The following is a 17,019-nucleotide window of genomic DNA, read 5'->3' as shown; positions in this document are numbered from 1 at the left end:
CTGGAGACTGCCAGTTAAGAGGCTGCCACCAATTAAGGATGTTGAGTTGGTCCCTGAGGCTGAATGCCCAAAGGGGGAGCCTGCGGCCTGAGAAGTTCAGCAGCCCCACCACTAGAGGTGCCACTGTCGGAGGAGGATTGTAAAGGATCTGTTGTACAAATGTTAATTGCTGTAGTTGCACTAATGAAGGAAAGAGGGAGGGATGTAGACTGGGAGCAAAGACTTCATGGTGAAGCAGTTGAGGAACAGTGGAGAACCTGCCGAGCGATCTTTCACAGTGTTCAGGAAAGGTTCATACCGACAAAAAAGAAAGACGGTAGAAAGGGGAAAAATCGACCGTGGATATCTAAGGAGGTGAGGGAGAGTATCAAATTGAAGGAAAAACATACAAAGTGGCAAAAATTAGTGGGAGACTAGAGGACTGGGAAGTCTTTAGGGGACAACAGAAAGCTACTAAAAAAAGCTATAAAGAAGAGTAAGGTAGACTATGAAAGTAAACGGGCTCAGAACATAAAAGCAGATAGTAAAAGCTTCTACAAATACATAAGACAAAAAAGAGTGGCTAAGGTAAATATTGGTCCTTTGGAAGATGAGAAGGGAGATTTAATAATAGGAGACGGGGAAATGGCTGAGGAGCTGAACAGGTTTTTTGGGTCATCTTCACAGTGGAAGACACAAATATCATGCCAGTGACTGATGGAAATAAAGATGATAGGTGAGGACCTTGAGATGATTGTAATCACTAAGGAGGCAGTATTGGGCAAGCTAATGGGGCTAAAGGTAGACAAGTCTCCTGGCCCTGATGGGATGCATCCCAGAGTGTTAAAAGAGATGGCTAGGGAAATTGTAAACGCACTAGTGATAATTTATCAAAATTCACTAGACTCTGGGGTAGTCCCAGAGGATTGGAAAGTAGCAAACGTGACACCACTGTTTAAAAAAGGAGGTCGGCAGAAAGCGGGTAATTATAGGCCGGTAAGCTTAACTTCGGTTGTAGGGAAAATGCTGGAATCTATCATTAAGGAGGAAATAGCGGGGCACCTGGAGGGAAATTGTCCCATTGGGCAGACGCAGCATGGGTTCATAAAGGGTAGGTCGTGTCTGACTAATTTGGTAGAATTTTTTGAGGACGTTACCAGTGCAGTAGATAACGGGGAGCCAATGGATGTGGTATATCTGGATTTCCAGAAAGCTTTTGACAAGGTGCCACACAAAAGGTTGCTGCATAAACTAAAGATGCATGGCATTGAGGGTAAAGTGGTAGCATGGGTAGAGGATTGGTTAACTAACAGAAAGTAGAGAGTGGGGATAAATGGGTGTTTCTCTGGTTGGCAACCTGTAACTAGTGGGATCCCTCAAGGATCAGTGTTGGGCCCGCAGTTGTTCACAATTTACATAGATGATTTGGAGTTGGGGACCAAGGGCAATGTGTCCATGTTTGCAGACGACACTAAGATGAGTGGTAAAGCAAAAAGTGCAGAGGATACCGGAAGTCTGCAGAAGGATTTGGATAGGTTAGGTGAATGGGCTAGGGTCTGGCAGATGGAATTCAATGTTGCCAAGTGTGAGGCTATCCATTTTGGGAGGAATAACAGCAGAATGGATTATTATTTAAACGGTAAGATGTTAAAACATGCTGCTGTGCAGAGGGACCTGGGTGTGCTGGTGCACGAGTTGCAAAAAGTTGGTGTGCAGGTGCAACAGGTGATTAAGAAGGCTAATCGAGTTTTGTCTTTCATTGCTAGAGGGATGGAGTTCAAGACTAGGGAGGTTATGCTGCAATTGTATAAGGTGTTGGTGAGGCCACATCTGGAGTATTGTGTTCAGTTTTGGTCTCCTTACCTGAGAAAGGACATATTGGCACTGGAGGGAGTGCAGAGGAGATACACTAGGTTGATCCCAGAGTTATGGGGATTAGATTATGACGAGAGGTTGAGTAGACTGGGACTGTACTCATTGGAGTTTAGAAGGATGCGGGGGGATCTTATTGAGACATATAAAATTATGAAGGGAATAGATAGGATAGATGCAGGCAGGTTGTTTCCACTGGTCGGGGAAAGCAGAACTAGGGGGCATAGCCTCAAAATAAGGGGAAGTAGATTTAGGACCGAGTTTAGGAGGAACTTCTTCACCCAAAGGGTTGTAAATCTCTGGAATTCCTTGCCCAGTGAAGCAGTTGAGGCTCCTTCTTTAAACGTTTCTAAGAAAAAGATAGATACCTTTCTAAAGAATAAAGGGATTCGGGGATATGGTGTACGGGCCGGAGAGTGGAGCTGAGTCCACAAAGATCAGCCATGATCTCATTGAATGGCGGAGCAGGCTCGAGGGGCCAGATGGCCGACTCCTGTTCCTAGTTCTTATGTTCTTATGTTATCTGGGAATACATTCTTGTTGATTCTGCGGCTAGTGATGTCAGTAGAATATCTGCACGGGCTTTGAGCAGATCACCATCTTGATTGTATTGGTTTCATAAACCTCATCGTGTTTTACAAGAACCCAGAATGAGGGCACCTCCATATCTTTTGTCTTTGTGACAACAAAGAAATATGAAAACTTACCCCCCCCCCCCTCCTTTTTCCCCTGAACTTCCTCTTTGACTTTCCCTCAGCAGCTGGTACCAGCATCTGTGTACCAGGTGTTAGTGACCAGTTACCACTCCGCAGCGAGCTGTCAGCTGTCATCACAATGGGCAGGACTCCTGTAAGTCGGCAGGAAGTTTGGCAAACAAAATGGAAACCTCACCATCAAACCCAAGCCCCACCGCATATGCTGAAGGGTTGTGTACCGTTCCCTTGTCTCGGGAACAGTCTTGAATGATTACAGTAAGGAAAGATATTTCTGTTCCTTTATGAGCAAATGCTCCCTGTTCTTATTCTGATTTCAGGCCTCGGTTCAAAGCACTGCTCCTAAAGACGGACAAAGTAATTATCATACATTACTGCAAATTGGTCTGATAAGAGTCAGAAACTATGTGGGCAATGAAAGCATTTTCCAAACTCTGAAATGAGGCGTAACTTTACCAAGAAGTTTCTGGGAAAAATAAAACAAGTTTGAGCCTTAACCTATCTTCTAATTTGGAAATCCCCCCGCCCCCCCCCCCCCCCCCCCCAACCCATCTACCTTGGTTTTTTATTCTTAGCTTAATCCTTGTTGTTGGCCTCGAACAGGTTTTGGAACAGGCCAACAAACTGCCCCCAAGTATCCAGGAAACCTTCCTCCGACCCTCGGGTGGCGTACTTAATCTTCTCCAGGTGGTGATATTCCGAGAGGTCAGCGAGCCAGTCTGCAGCTGGGGGTGGTGCTGCCGATCGCCAGCCGAGCAGGATTCCCCGGCATGCGATTTTATTCCAGATTTATTAAACTGAATTTAGATTACCATGGTTTGTTTTTTTATAAATTTACATTACCCAATTATTTTTTTTTTTCAATTAAAGGGCAATTTAGTACCCCCTTAAAAACCTTAAATTAGCTAGGGGGATGCTTCGTGCTGTTGCTTCTTTGGTGAATAAATATAATATCTGTTTTGTATCAATTTGTTTGAAATATTTGTGAATGTAAATTCAGACTTTAGCTCTGGCCTCGAGGCTCTCAGACCCTACTGAGGGCAAAATATTTGAGCATTCTTCCCTGAAAGGAATAACGCCCTCATCTGATTCCCGTTGTGAAAGAGTTTCTCTTTGAGAGCTTGTTAAAAGACAATAGGTTGTCATGAACATAGAACATAGAATATACAGTGCAGAAGGAAGCCATTCGGCCCATCGACTCTGCACCGACCCACTTAAGCCCTCACTTCTATCCTATCCCCGTAAACCAATAACCCCTCCTCACCTTTTTGGTCACCAAGGGCAATTTATCATGGCCAATCCACCTAGCTGCACGTCTTTGGACTGTGGGAGGAAGCCGGAGCAGCCGGAGGAAACCCACACAGACACGGGGAGGACGTGCAGACTCGGCACAGACAGTGACCCAGCGGGGAATCGAACCCGGGACCCTGGCGCTGTGAAGCCGCAGTGCTAGCCACTTGTGCTACCGTGCTGCCCTGTCATGTGCTTGTATATTACTCGACTCATCCTGACTCCGGCCCACTCAAAACCGACTATAAACGGTAGACCACCAAACGTCACCGAAGCAACAAAAAAAAGCACTTTTCACAAGGTAGAACGAGAGAGGTCGGTCAGTTGGTTTTTAATTACAGCTTTTTTGCTGAGGCTGAATTAACCAGTTTTGCCAGTGTTCCTGAGTTCAATCACCTCACATTAATTTTAGCGCACTCTTGCTGAGTTTTGGGAAAATTGACGATGCCTTTAATGAAAAGCACAGAAACAGAGCCAGTGAGGAGCCTTTGGCTGAATTCTTGTTTGAAAAAGCAGAACTTGAACCTTGTTAGTAACTCCAATAAAATCAGACTGCAGTATAACGTGAAATATTGCTGTTTACAGGGTCCAGTGCAAAGTGCTGTTTGGTGCTGTTTCTGATGCATGTGGATTGGTGTGACAAAGTACTTCAAGTATATATGATGTTTAAAATAATGCTTGCATTTATAAAACGTTACGAGATTTTATGCCAAGGATCCGATTGCCCTCACAAGTAGGTGTACAAGATCCCACAGCACTGCTGGAAGGAGGGCCTTTCTGCCCAGTATTATAAACAATATTAATTCCTGACCCAGCGTTATTAAAATAGATACTCATTTCCTGATTGCGGTTTGTGTAGGTTCATTGTGTGCAAATTAGTTGCCACGTTTTCTACCTCACTACAGTGACCACACTTCCAACACACGTTTATTTTAAACGTTTATGGGTGTTGTGATCATTAACACTGTGATATAAATGAAAAGCACTTCTTATTCCTTCATCACGTCAAAATATGTCACACCAACAAATTACTTTTTGATGTACCATGACCACTGTTATAGGTAAACATGGCACCTGATGCTTGATGGATGACTAATTAATTTGTTTCTTGCTTGTATTTGGGCCAGGACACCACGAGAACCTCCTGCTGTTTTTCCAATGGTAGAACAGGGTTTTGATCCAAGAGAAAAGGTCATGAAAGGAGACATTGCTTTGCTGCTGAATTGATTATATATGTCAGACTCTGTAAATGGAGTGAATCCACAAACTACCTGACGCAGTGCGTGGCCAACTGGGTCAGTCTCCTGTAGTTTTCTGCAGGCAAATTGGAGGTCACCCAAAATTCTGCCCTAATTCACCCGCCACTTGATGACTTGCATTGGCTTCCAGTTAAACCTTCAGCTCACAATTCCCATCCTTGATTTCAAATCTCTCAATGGCCTCATCCCTCCCTGCCTTTATAATCTCAAATTGGTGTTGCCCATCTCCAGGCTATCTGCATTTCCTCAATTATGGCCCTAATTTTAATTCATAGGTTTGTAGAATCACTACAGAGCAGAAGGGAGGCCATTTGGCCCACCGTGTCCGCACCAGCCCTCTCAAAGAGCGCTCCACCCGTTCCCTAACCTAACCCAAGGGGCAATTGATCACGGCCAATCCACCTCACCTGCACATCTTTGGACTGTGGGAGGAAACCAGAGCACCCGGAGGAAACCCACGCAGACACGGGAAGAACGTACAAACACCACACAATCGCCCGAGGCTGGAAATGAACCCTGGTCCCTGGCGTTGTGAGGCAGTGGTGCTAGCCATTGTGCCGCCGTGCCGCACTTGATTGCTGTGTCTTTAACTGCCAAGCTGTAAGCTCCAGCAGTGCTGCATTGAACTTTTATACCTCCCTTGCTTCCTTTTCACCTTTCAGGCACTCTCAAAACCTACCTTTTTGACCAAACTTTTAATCATCTTCCGTTGTATCCCCTGTTGATAAAACTCTTCTAAAGCTCCTTTGGATGTTTTATTACATTGAAAGAACTATAGAAATAGAAGTTGCTGTTGCTGCAAAGCTGGTGATGCTACACTCTTGATTAAGTATAATTGACAATCCTGGGAAAGTTGGACTTCGAATGCTGACTATTGCAAATAGGTGTGTGACTAACAACAAATTCTGGCAGTCAGGTCTGTATAATGCATTGGCAGGCAGTTCCCTCCCATCCCCTGTTAATCTCTTTGGTGACATCCACCCACAGAATAAACAGAGAAGTCAAATTGCTCAAGAGTGGCCTGAAGCGCTCGCAACATTAGAGAGCTGGAGCGGCTATAAATTACTGTCAACAATCGAGCTGACAGGCCAAGAGTTCTGAATGCACGGAAGCTAAGCGTTTGCAGGACCCTCTATTATTCCGCTGTAACACTCCTCAGTATTAATGTAGTAGTAATTAATACTTGCTAGGTGACAATGCACAAACCCCAAACAAGACAGGACAGGCCACGATCAGAAAATAAGTAAAGCCATGTGGCGCTCGTGCCTTAGATGGGAAAACCTTTTGCACTTGGGTTTCCTGACACACTGCGGTAATCATCTCCCATCCAGTTGGGATATCCAGCTCAGCCCCTCACCTCACCTTAAGGAAGGTTTAAACTAGACCAGTTAAATTTGGAGAAAAATGACTGCCGAGAACTGATCCTTTGCTGTGTAGAGGTCGGAAGAGAAACAATGGTGATGCATGTTTTGCATTATTCGCTCTCCAACATTCCTGCTCTGAGGACCATCTCAGTTGAGCTGTGACAGTGTGGGAGCACAGGCGTGTTTGTGTGCCAGTGGGTATGTTGCTTACTTCAGCATTGTATAGGTTGGGATGAGAGTAGGTAGGAATGAGGAGGGAGATGGGTTTCATGTGGTGAAGAAAGAATTGGGAGTTCACAGAATCATAGAATTTACAGTGCAGAAGGAGGCCATTCAGCCCATTGAGTCTACACCAGTCCTTGAAAGAGCACCCTACTTAAGCTCATGCCTCCACCCTATCCCCGTAACCCAGTAACACCGCCTAACCTTTTTGGACACTAAGGGGCAATTTAGCATGGCCAATCCACCTAACCATCTACATAGGAAATGAGCATTGCATTTTTACACCTGGGAGCCTACAATCCCCTGCGAGACCCCAATCTCCTGGGAGACCTCCACGAGTGCCGTTTTGTCTGGTCCCCATTTGTGGAGACCAGCGCTCACCGAAGTCTCCAAGGGGGTAGATCCCAATGCCTTGGTTACCTCCGGGAACTGCATATTAAAGTGAGACATGCTCTAATATTCAGATTTGCCAAAAAGTGATCCCACCAACAAAGGGTGGGCTTCACATTGTAAGATCATGTTCGATGTCCTGAGGCGCTGTGAGCTGGGTAGATCCCGGGAGCGGGGTCTCCCGTCATTTATGGGCCAGGTTGCGCTGCCGGATGCTGTGAAACCCTAAGTGAAATGGAATCAAAATCAAAATCGCTTATTGTCACAAGTAGGCTTCAAATTAAGTTACTGTGAAAAGCCCCTAGTCGCCACATTCCGGCACCTGTTCGGGGAGGCTGGTACGGGAATTGAACCGTGCAGATGGCCTGCCTTGGTCATCTTTCAAAGCCAGCGATTTAGCCTTGTGAAGCAAGGCTGAAGAATGTGAAATAATTTGACATGCTAATATAATTTGGTCAACATTATGAAGTCTTAAGCTCTAATATTTTAGATAATATTTTGATTTTATATCATTTACAACTAAACACAGTTCATGGCATTGGGCTGGATCATGGCATTGGGCTTCTCCACTGCAGAGGCTGAGTACTTAGAAGAAGGGGTTTTGAATTGCCACAGCATCACTTTTGGTGGAAATGTGTAATTACAACGTGACAGTTTACATTGATAGACGTCACTATGAATGCCTACATAAGAATTTATAATGGGAAAGGTTGACAGAAGTCTGAGGGAAAATCTTGACAGTTGAAAATAACATTTTATAGACATGAGATCTAAGTACATATCAGATTTTCAATATATTATAAATTGATACTAGCATGAGTTCAATAGGTAACAGGGAGCATACGTGGAATGTTGGCCTTCAATTCAAAGGGAATGGAGTATAAAAATAGAGAAGTCTTGCTAAAACTGTGCAAAACACTAGTTAGATCCCAACTGGAATACTGTGAACAGTTTTGGTCCCCCTATCTAAGGGAAGGTATACTGACTTTGGGGGCAGTCCAGAGAAGGTTCACTAAGTTGATCTTGGGTATGGAGGGATTTTCTTGTGAGGATAGATTGAGTATTTTGGCCTGTTCTCATTGGAGTTTGGAAGAATGAGAGATGACCTTATTGAGACAATTGGTATTCTCAGGGGCCTTGTCAAGCTAGATACTGAGAGGTTGGTTCCCTTTGTGGGACAGTCTAGGACCAGAGGGCGTAATATCACCCCTTAAGATCCATATGAGGAGGGAGTTCTTCCCTGAGGATAGTGAATGGGGGCGATTCTCCGATATGGAGGCCAAGTGTTCGCGCCGTCGTGAATGCCGTTGCGTTTCGCGACGGCGCAAACAGGGCCCGGGCACAACCTATTCTGGCCCCCACAGGGGCCAGCACGGCACTGGAGCGGTTCACGCCGCCCCAGCAACCTTACGCGATGCCAAATGGCCGCCGCGCCAACCCGCGCATGCGCAGTGGGGGCAGCCCAATCCTGAGCATGTGCAGTTGGGCCGCGCCATCCTGTGCTTGTCTGGGGAACATCTTGCGCGCGCCGGCCCCTCAGCAACATGGCGGCGGTGTTCTGGGGCCGCGCGCGGAAGGAGGTAGGCCCGGGGGAGGAGACGCCGGCCTGCTGATCGGTGGGCCCCAATCGCTGGGCAATACCCTATCGGAGGCCACCCCGGTGACGGAGCCTCCCTCCCTCCCCCACAGGCCGCCCCCCCAGCGTTCCCGCAGAGTTCCCGCTGGCAGCGACCAGGGGTGGACGGCGCCATCGGGAACCCGTCGTGTCGTAGCGGCCGCTCGGCCCATCCGGGCCGGAGAATTGCCGCTCGCCGGTTCTCCGAGCGGCCCGGTGCGAATCGCGCGCCGCTGGTTTCCGGTGGGTGGGAGAATCGCATGTGGGACGGCGTGGCGCGATTCGCGCGGCGCCCCGGCGATTCTCCCACCCGGCGTGGGGGGGGGGAGAATAGCGCCCAATATGTTCAATACTTTTCACTGTACTTCGGTACATGTGACAATAAGTCAAATCAAATTCTTTATTGCAGAAGGCTGTGGAGGCTAGGTGGTTACGCATGTTCAAGGCTGAGATAGACAGATTTTTCATCAGTAAGCGAATCAAAGATTCTGGGAATTAGGCGGGAATGTGGGGCGGGATTCTCCAACCCATCGCCGGGGGCTGGCGTGAATCCCGCCCCGCCGGTTGCCGAATTCTCCGGCACCGGAGATTCGGCGGGGGCGTGAACCGCGTCGGTTGGCGCCCCCCCCCCCCCGATTCTCCGGCCCGGATGGACCGAAGTCCAGCTGCTGGAATGCCTGTCCCGCCGGTGTGGATTAAACCACCTCTCTTACCGGCGGGACAAGGTGGCGCGGGCGGGCTCCGGGGTCCTGGGGGGGGCGCGGGGCGATCTGCCCCCAGGGGGTGCCCCCACGGTGGCCTGGCCTGCGATCGGGGCCCACCGATCCGCGGGCGGGCCTGTGCTGTGGGGGCACTCTTTTCCTTCCGCCTTCGCCATGGTCTCCACCATGAAAATGAAATGAAATGAAAATCGCTTATTGTCACAAGTAGGCTTCAAATTAAGTTACTGTGAAAAGCCCCTAGTCGCCACATTCCGGCGCCTGTTCAGGGAGGCTATTACGGCTATTGAACCGTGCTGTTGGCCTGCCTTGGTCTGCTTTCAAAGCATGGCGGAGGCGGAAGAGACCCCCTCCACTGCGCATGCGCGGGGATGCCGTGAGCGGCCGCTAACGCTCCCGCGCATGCGCCGCCCGGCAATGACCTTTCCGTGCCAGCTGGCGGGGCACCAAAGGCCTTTCCCGCCAGCTGGCGGGGTGGAAATCAGTCCGGTGTGGGCCTAGCCCCTCAAGGTTAGGGCTCGGCCACTCAAGATGCGGAGGATTCCGCACCTGTGGGGCGGCGCGATGCCGGACTGATTTGCCCCGTTTTTGGCGCCGGTCGGCGGACATCGCGCCGATTACGGAGAATTTCGCCCGTGGTGTTGAGGATTATATCAGATCAGTCATGACCTCATTGAATGGTGGAGCAAACCTGATGGACCGATTGGCCTACTTCTGCTCTTGTGTCTTATAGTTTTCTGGACACATCTCTTGGCTGTTCTTCCAGGGCAACTCCCATGAAACGTTAGTGTGCTTTTTGCCTTTTGCCCAATGTCCAAATTGTGGTATTGTGGAAACTTTTCCTGATGTTCCTCGACACAGCATATCAAACAATAATAGCTTTATATTCGAAGATGTTGCATGTGCCTGCATGCCATTGTAATGTAAAGGTGCTCGGCAGAGCAAAGGCTAACGTGGGACCCGGTATGACATACAGAGTCACATGATAATGGGCTCAGAGTGAACAATCTAGAAGGAATTGACCTGCATGGAGACAGCACCACCGTGCATGGCAGCAACTGGGACCTGGTCACAGTTCTGGGTTAACAAAGTTTTCATGTTCAAGCATATAAGTCTCGAGATCTCATTGCTGAGACATCAAACAAACCCATTGCACAACCATAAGACCATAAGACATAGGAGTGGAAGTAAGGCCATTCGGCCCATCGAGTCCACTCCACCATTCAATCATGGCTGATTTCAACTCCATTTGCCCGCTCTCTCTCCATAGCCCTTAATTCCTCGAGAAATCAAGAATTTATCAACTTCTGTCTTAAAGACACTCAACGTCCCAGCCTCCACCGCCCTCTGTGCCAATGAATTCCACAGACCCACCACTCTCTGGGCTACAAAACACCATGTCCTGGGCTACAATTAATGGAACAGCAGTGATTCAATTGGGATATATAAATTGTCTTATTTGACACAGTGAAACCTTTGACCTCTCATCTCAATCCCCTTGTCTCGCAGCTGTCTGCTCGAATAGTTTTAAGATTTTATTTTCTTGATTCGCAGGTTGTTGAAGGATGCGTTAAATGACTCTCACTTCAATGCCCGATATCAGCATCTTCTTGGGGCCTTACTGTGCTGTATCGGAAAGGGCATGAGGGAGGAGTTTGACAAGCAGACCAAACTAACCCATATCCTGGCTAAAATAGCACAGAAAGTCCGAGACATTTCTCCATCTTCACGCCAGGTCAGTATCTTCACGCCAGGTCAGAAGACAAAGGGTTTGTGCAGCACTGTCCTCACACCAGGCCAGTGCAAGAAGGATTTTCATATCACCTGCTGTACTGAAACTCTACCAATGTTGAAATACTGTCTCTTATTGTCTTAGAGATTGCTTTTAACAGAAACCCATGTTTGAGTTGAATTCTCAAATTCCCTCACTGCTGTGGTGCTGTAGTAAGACTGCTCTCAGCTGAGGCAAATTTTACTTGGGCAGTAATGAGAAGGGCAACATCACAGATACTTGAGAATTGCACTGGATTCTCTGATAAGATTTGTGTCATTCTGTGGAGCCTCTTGTTCCTCCTGGCTGTTGCTCCTCTTGGAATATACATGAGCATTTCTGCTGACACGATCAGTAATCGAGGTGGGGGGGGGGGGGGGTTAAGATTTAACTATCAGAAGTTCTGAAGACAACTGGTTGATCTTTCTGTTGCAGACTATACTTCGGGAAAACATGGAGGAGGTGCAACAGTTCTTCAGCGTCCAGGATCACTGTCGCTTGCCTTTGAACCCAAGTCTTTTAGCCAATGGAGTCAATCCAAAAGTGTGTTACATTCTGTAAATTTGTTTAAGTTTGCACTTCCCATTTTTTAAAACCTCCTTAACTCTATTTTTTATGAACAGGGTCCGAGTGGTCTAGCCGGGGTGGAAAGTTGGGGTGAAGGAACCGAGGTTGTGGGGAGGGGTTTTACAACAGGCAGTGGACGGGAGGAGTTTGGGGGGGGGGGGGGGGCGCGGTACAACTCTTGGGTATCATGTACAGTACTCTTTCAGAGGTTGGAGGGCGTTGAGTGTAGTGGGGGAGGGGGAGTGGACTCTATAGGTCAATGGTGACCATGGACAGTCCCGGACTCCTTTTTCTTTTACTCCTTTGTTTTTTTTGTTGCCACCGTGGGAGGGTTTGTTTTATTGGATGCATATATTGACAGGTGGGCCGTTGTTTGGGGTGGTGGGAGGATGGGATCATTCGTATTGTTAAGGGGATTGATTTTGTATTTGTTACCGTTAACTGTCTGTGGGTGGGGTGTAAATTTAGAAGGAAAATGTGAAAATGGAGAATAAAAATATATATTTTTTAAAAAAACTCTATTTCTCGTACTTGTTTCCTAAGCTTCCTTCGGAGTTTTTTTTTTGAGATTTCATTTTGTTAATTCTAGGATGTAACAATCACTGGAAAGGCCAGTATGTATTGCCCATCCCTAAATGTCCTCCAAATGGTGATAGTGAGCTGCCTTTTGAATCGTTGTAGGGCACAGACACAGTGCTGTTAGATTGGGAGTTTTAGAACTTTAGCCCAGTGACAATGAGGGAACGATGATGTATATTCGTCTGGGTGTTGGGTGAATTGGAAGGAAACCTGTACGTGATGGTTTTCCCAAGTGTTTGTTACTCTCAGGTGAAGGAGGGACCTGCGTCATTCACCCTTTACTCTGAAGGGACTAACCTTGAAATTTAATTGACGTTGTCGACAGAGATAGCCCTGTCCCAGAAAGCCTCTGTTCTCAACTCTGAATGGCACAGAGTTGGATTTTTTTTTGTTCATTCACACCATGGCTAGACCAGCAGTTATTGTCCATCCCTTATTCCCCGTGAAAAGATGAGCTGCTTTCCTGAGCCCCTGTAGTCCATGTGGTGTAGGCACACCCACAATGCTTTTAGGGAGGGAGTTGCAGAATTTTGTTCCAGTGACGGTTAAGGAACAGGATGATGGGCGACTTGGAAGGGAATGTGCAGGTGGTAGCAAACGTGTGAGACCGGGTGAATGGTGAGTGCAAACGGAAGGCAAATGCTATTTTTTTTTTTTTTATTGCACCCACAGGCTTGTTCCTTCTTCAATTCCAATGCAGTTCCTTTGAAGATCTCCTTCATCAATGCAGACCCTTTGGGGGATAACATTGATGTCATTGTTAAGGTAGGTTTAGCAATTTTGGAATATGTTTTTGAACATTGAGAAAAAATGTGCACCAGTTATGGTCAAAGTTGTGCTTCTTCTGGAGGCAATGAAATCTTTGGCACTGGTTGATTACTTGACAGGTAGTGAGTGATATGACGTGAGTTTGTACTCTCAAATCCATGCATGGATATTTGGCTTCTTGGTTGTACCGTTGGATGGTTGTAAGGAAAGTCATGTCCGACCACTTTGACCCACCTCCTCGTCCCCAGTGAAGGAGTGCACTTCCCTGGAAGCAACACTTCACCCTGTGCATGCCAATGAGTGTGGTGTCTGCCAGACCACATGGATTTTTTTTAAAAAGGAAAAATGGAACCCGTTCCTGGAGATGGGGCAATAAACAACATTAGCTTGCTTTGCTTTTTGGTAGTGTTTGACCAGAGGCACAATGGTGGTCAGTACAATGAGTTTCTGTGATCCTGCTGTGTCAAGTCAAAACTCTGCTTTCATGTGTCCAGTGACGGAAGTGGCAGTAACTGGAATTTACATTTTTTTAAAAAAAATTTTATAAACTTAGTTCTTTTTCTTTTTTTTTTCCAATTAAGGGGCAATTGAAATGAAAATCGCTTATTCTCACAAGTATGCTTCAAATGAAGTTACTGTGAAAAGCCCCTAGTCGCCACATTCCGCCGCCTGTTCGGGAAGGCTGTTACGGGAATTGAACCGTGCTGCTGGCCTGCCTTGGTCTGCTTTCCAAGCCAGCGATTTAACCCTGTGCTAAACAGCCCCTTTTTAGCGTGGCCAATCCACCTACCCTGCACATCTTTGGGTTGTGGGGGTGAGACCCACGCACAGACACGGGAGAATGTGCAAACTCCACACGGACAGTGACCCGGGGTCGGGATCGAACCCGGATCCTCAGCGGCCTGAGACAACAGTGCTAATCACTGTGCCGTCCAACTGAAAGTTACATTTCTGAATTAGGCCAGGTCACGATTTCCAGGATTTAGTTCTTGTCTTCTGTGCAATAACAGTCTTTTACAGGGTATTGGTCCTAGAAATATAATCAAGTTTCGTCACTGACTGACTAATGTGCCAAGTAACATATGTGTGCCTCTTTAGCTGTGACTGTAAAATAACTCTCTTAATAAGCAGCTTGGAATTGGACAAAATCTATCCCATTGTTAATCTGCAAAGGGAGGTGCTGCAAATGGCCCGTACATTCTTGGACATAAGAGGCCAAAAATCAAATTTAGGATTACATTTTGGAATTGCTGTTCAATGGTCTGTGCTCTAAAGTGTATCTGTGCGGACATTGCTGAGGAAGGCATTGGTTTTGGTTTTCATGACCCCACAGTTAACCAACACTTGTTCTCTAGCTGCAGAGATGTATTGAAGTAATGAAGATAATGCTGACTTGTGGCACCTGTGAGAACCGCCATCCCCAGTCTCCATTACCTTTCAGGAAGGGAGAAAAATAAAGGAATATTAGGTGGTCGAGCATATGGGATTTTCCAGTCACTGGCAGCGGAGGGTGCAAACAATGGGAAATCCCGTTGGTAGCAGCGGGACTGGGAGATCCTGACACCGCGACCAATGCGGGCAGCCACCGCGGGGGGAGGTAGGGGGGGTGGAGAGCATGGAAAATCCCATCTATTGAAAATGCTCCCTGTCTATGCTGGACTGTTTGGCTTTGATTGCAGAGAGGCCTGCAGTCAGGAATGGAATTATACTGCATCAAGGATTAGCACCTACTAAGGAGGAAAGGGCCTGGGATTGGGTGTGGTGGGATGGGGAAGGGTGGAGGGAGGGTGGAGAAACTTGGGTTAAGTGGCCGTGCTTAAACGTTGTTGTGTATTGCCATTGTCTAGACTGGGGATGACTTGCGCCAGGACATGCTGACACTCCAGATGATCCGCATCATGAACAAGATCTGGATTCAGGAGGGCCTGGACATGCGCATGATCTTCTTCAAGTGTACCTCAACAGGATGGGGACGAGGTACTCATAAACCACATAGTCAATTTTTGAATAGTAACGTGATTGGGAATAGGCTGTTGCATTCTGGGATAATAGGGTAAATCAAGAAGGTTCTGACGACTTCTGTCATGTATAACTCCCAAACAGTTTTGGTGAACCCACCTGCTCTGATTTTCCTCATTAAGCTAGATTTTATTACTTATTGCTCCTCATAGATTCTGACAACGAAAAATATTGACTGGACCAAATGTGTGACTCCTGAAATAATTTTAATACAGCCCACCCATTTGGATTCTGGCAGTGCTTGCTTTGCAACCCAACTGATTTTGGTCTGCTCTGAATCAGTGAACACTCATATTAGTTGGGTGTAAAGTCAGTATGCCACTTGCTTGACAGCATGCAGGTTAAACATTTTCCCTTTGTCTCCATTTCAATTGTGCACCATGTTAAGCCCATCTAAATGTATGTCTCTAGGGTTAATCCATAACTCTAAACCTTGTGAGGTACAGGAGTTTAAATGAAATCTCATGAGAATTGGTCTGTTGGTAGTACACTATACCTCAGCCAAGTGACCATTCTTAAGGTTCAGCCTGAACAATATCTGTCAGCTGGCATTTGATGTGGAGGTGGACATCTCCATATGTAAGTCACACTCTCTTCTCACTCGGTCTCCCTACTCTTCCTGGGGTGCACATTGGATAGTCATGTGGGGCAGAATACTTGATTGGATGGCCAGCCCATACCTCCAACCAAAGAATGCTTGGGTCAGTGGCCATTGCCTCTTGAATCAGAAGGTTGTGGGTTTAAACCCAAATCTCAGAGACTTGAGTGCACATTTTATGCTAGCACCAGTAGAGTGCTGAGGGAGTCTTGGTGTTGCCACCTTTCAGATGATTAAACCAAGGCTCCATCTCGTCTCCAAAAGCTGGATGCACAAGATCCCATGGCATTCTCTTGAAGCAGAGCAGGTGAATTCTCCCCAGTGTCCTGGGTAGTATTTCTTCTCAACCAACATCACTAAAACACGATCATCTGGTTGTTATCTCAATCCTGTTTCTGGAGCCTTGCTGCATGTGATACAGGATGTCACAATTGTCACATGACAGCTGTAATTATACCTCAAACATTGTTCATTTTCTGAAAAACAATTTGGAGCATCCTGATTTTGTGAAAGGTGCTATATAAATGCAAAGCTATCTCTTGGTTATTTTAACATTGCTACTTCTCTGATTGAGATCAGCTAAGTCAGCACAGAGCAGTAATTCAACCTGGAAAACTCCTGATCCATATAAGTCGGTGGGCCTGAGTCGGTCCCTGATATGTCTTGTCGGATGAGTGTATCGATATGTATAAGCTGACATGGAATTAAAATGTAACTGAAGAACAATCCATTGAAGTATTCCAATCTACTGATTTTATCAATTAATTTTGGAGTTTAGCTGGTCAATAATCAATCATCTTACTAGTTTTTTTAAAAAATATTTTATTGAAAATTTTTGGTCAACCATCACAGTACACTGTGTATCCTTTACACAATAATATAACCGTGTAAATAACAATGACCTGTTTTATAAACAAAGAATAAATAATATATAACAAAAACGAAAACTAAAACTAAATGGCAACTGCCTTGTCTCAGATAAACACTCTCCAAAAATATGATTTAACAGTCCAATATACAATTATTTATAGCAACGACCTATACATATTATACATATATATTAACAACCCTGAGAGTCCTTCTGGTTCCTCACCCCACCTCCCTCCCCCCCCCCCCCCCCCCCCCCCCCCCCCCTGGGCTGCTGCTGCTACCTTCTTCTTTTCCATTCCCTCTATCTTTCTGTGAGATATTCGACGAACGGTTGCCACCGCCTGGTGAACCCTTGAGCCGATCCCCTTAGGACGAACTTAATCCGTTCCAGCTTTATAAACCCTGCCATGTCATTTATCACGGT

The 17,019-nt window shown here is 46.5% G+C and overlaps 1 protein-coding gene and 1 long non-coding RNA gene across 3 annotated transcripts in view; one reads left to right on the top strand and one right to left on the bottom strand.

The window, feature by feature from the left end:
• The window catches only part of pik3c2b (phosphatidylinositol-4-phosphate 3-kinase, catalytic subunit type 2 beta), a 226,824-nt gene that overhangs the window by 169,765 nt on the left and 40,040 nt on the right, over positions 1-17,019 (top strand). For both annotated transcript variants that reach the window (XM_072480072.1, XM_072480073.1), the window contains exons 19-22: positions 10,978-11,158; positions 11,630-11,737; positions 13,013-13,105; positions 14,956-15,085. In XM_072480072.1, coding sequence (XP_072336173.1) covers positions 10,978-11,158; positions 11,630-11,737; positions 13,013-13,105; positions 14,956-15,085 — 512 coding nt within the window. The remainder of the gene's footprint in view (positions 1-10,977; positions 11,159-11,629; positions 11,738-13,012; positions 13,106-14,955; positions 15,086-17,019) is intronic.
• Positions 1-17,019, bottom strand: part of LOC140393737 (uncharacterized) — a 67,874-nt gene that overhangs the window by 33,281 nt on the left and 17,574 nt on the right. The window lies entirely within an intron of this gene.

This window comes from Scyliorhinus torazame, chromosome 17 (assembly GCF_047496885.1).
Source record: "Scyliorhinus torazame isolate Kashiwa2021f chromosome 17, sScyTor2.1, whole genome shotgun sequence".
Taxonomy (NCBI): domain Eukaryota; kingdom Metazoa; phylum Chordata; class Chondrichthyes; order Carcharhiniformes; family Scyliorhinidae; genus Scyliorhinus; species Scyliorhinus torazame.
The sequence above is the reverse complement of the archived record's forward strand: the minus strand, read 5'-3'. Positions and strand labels throughout refer to the sequence as shown.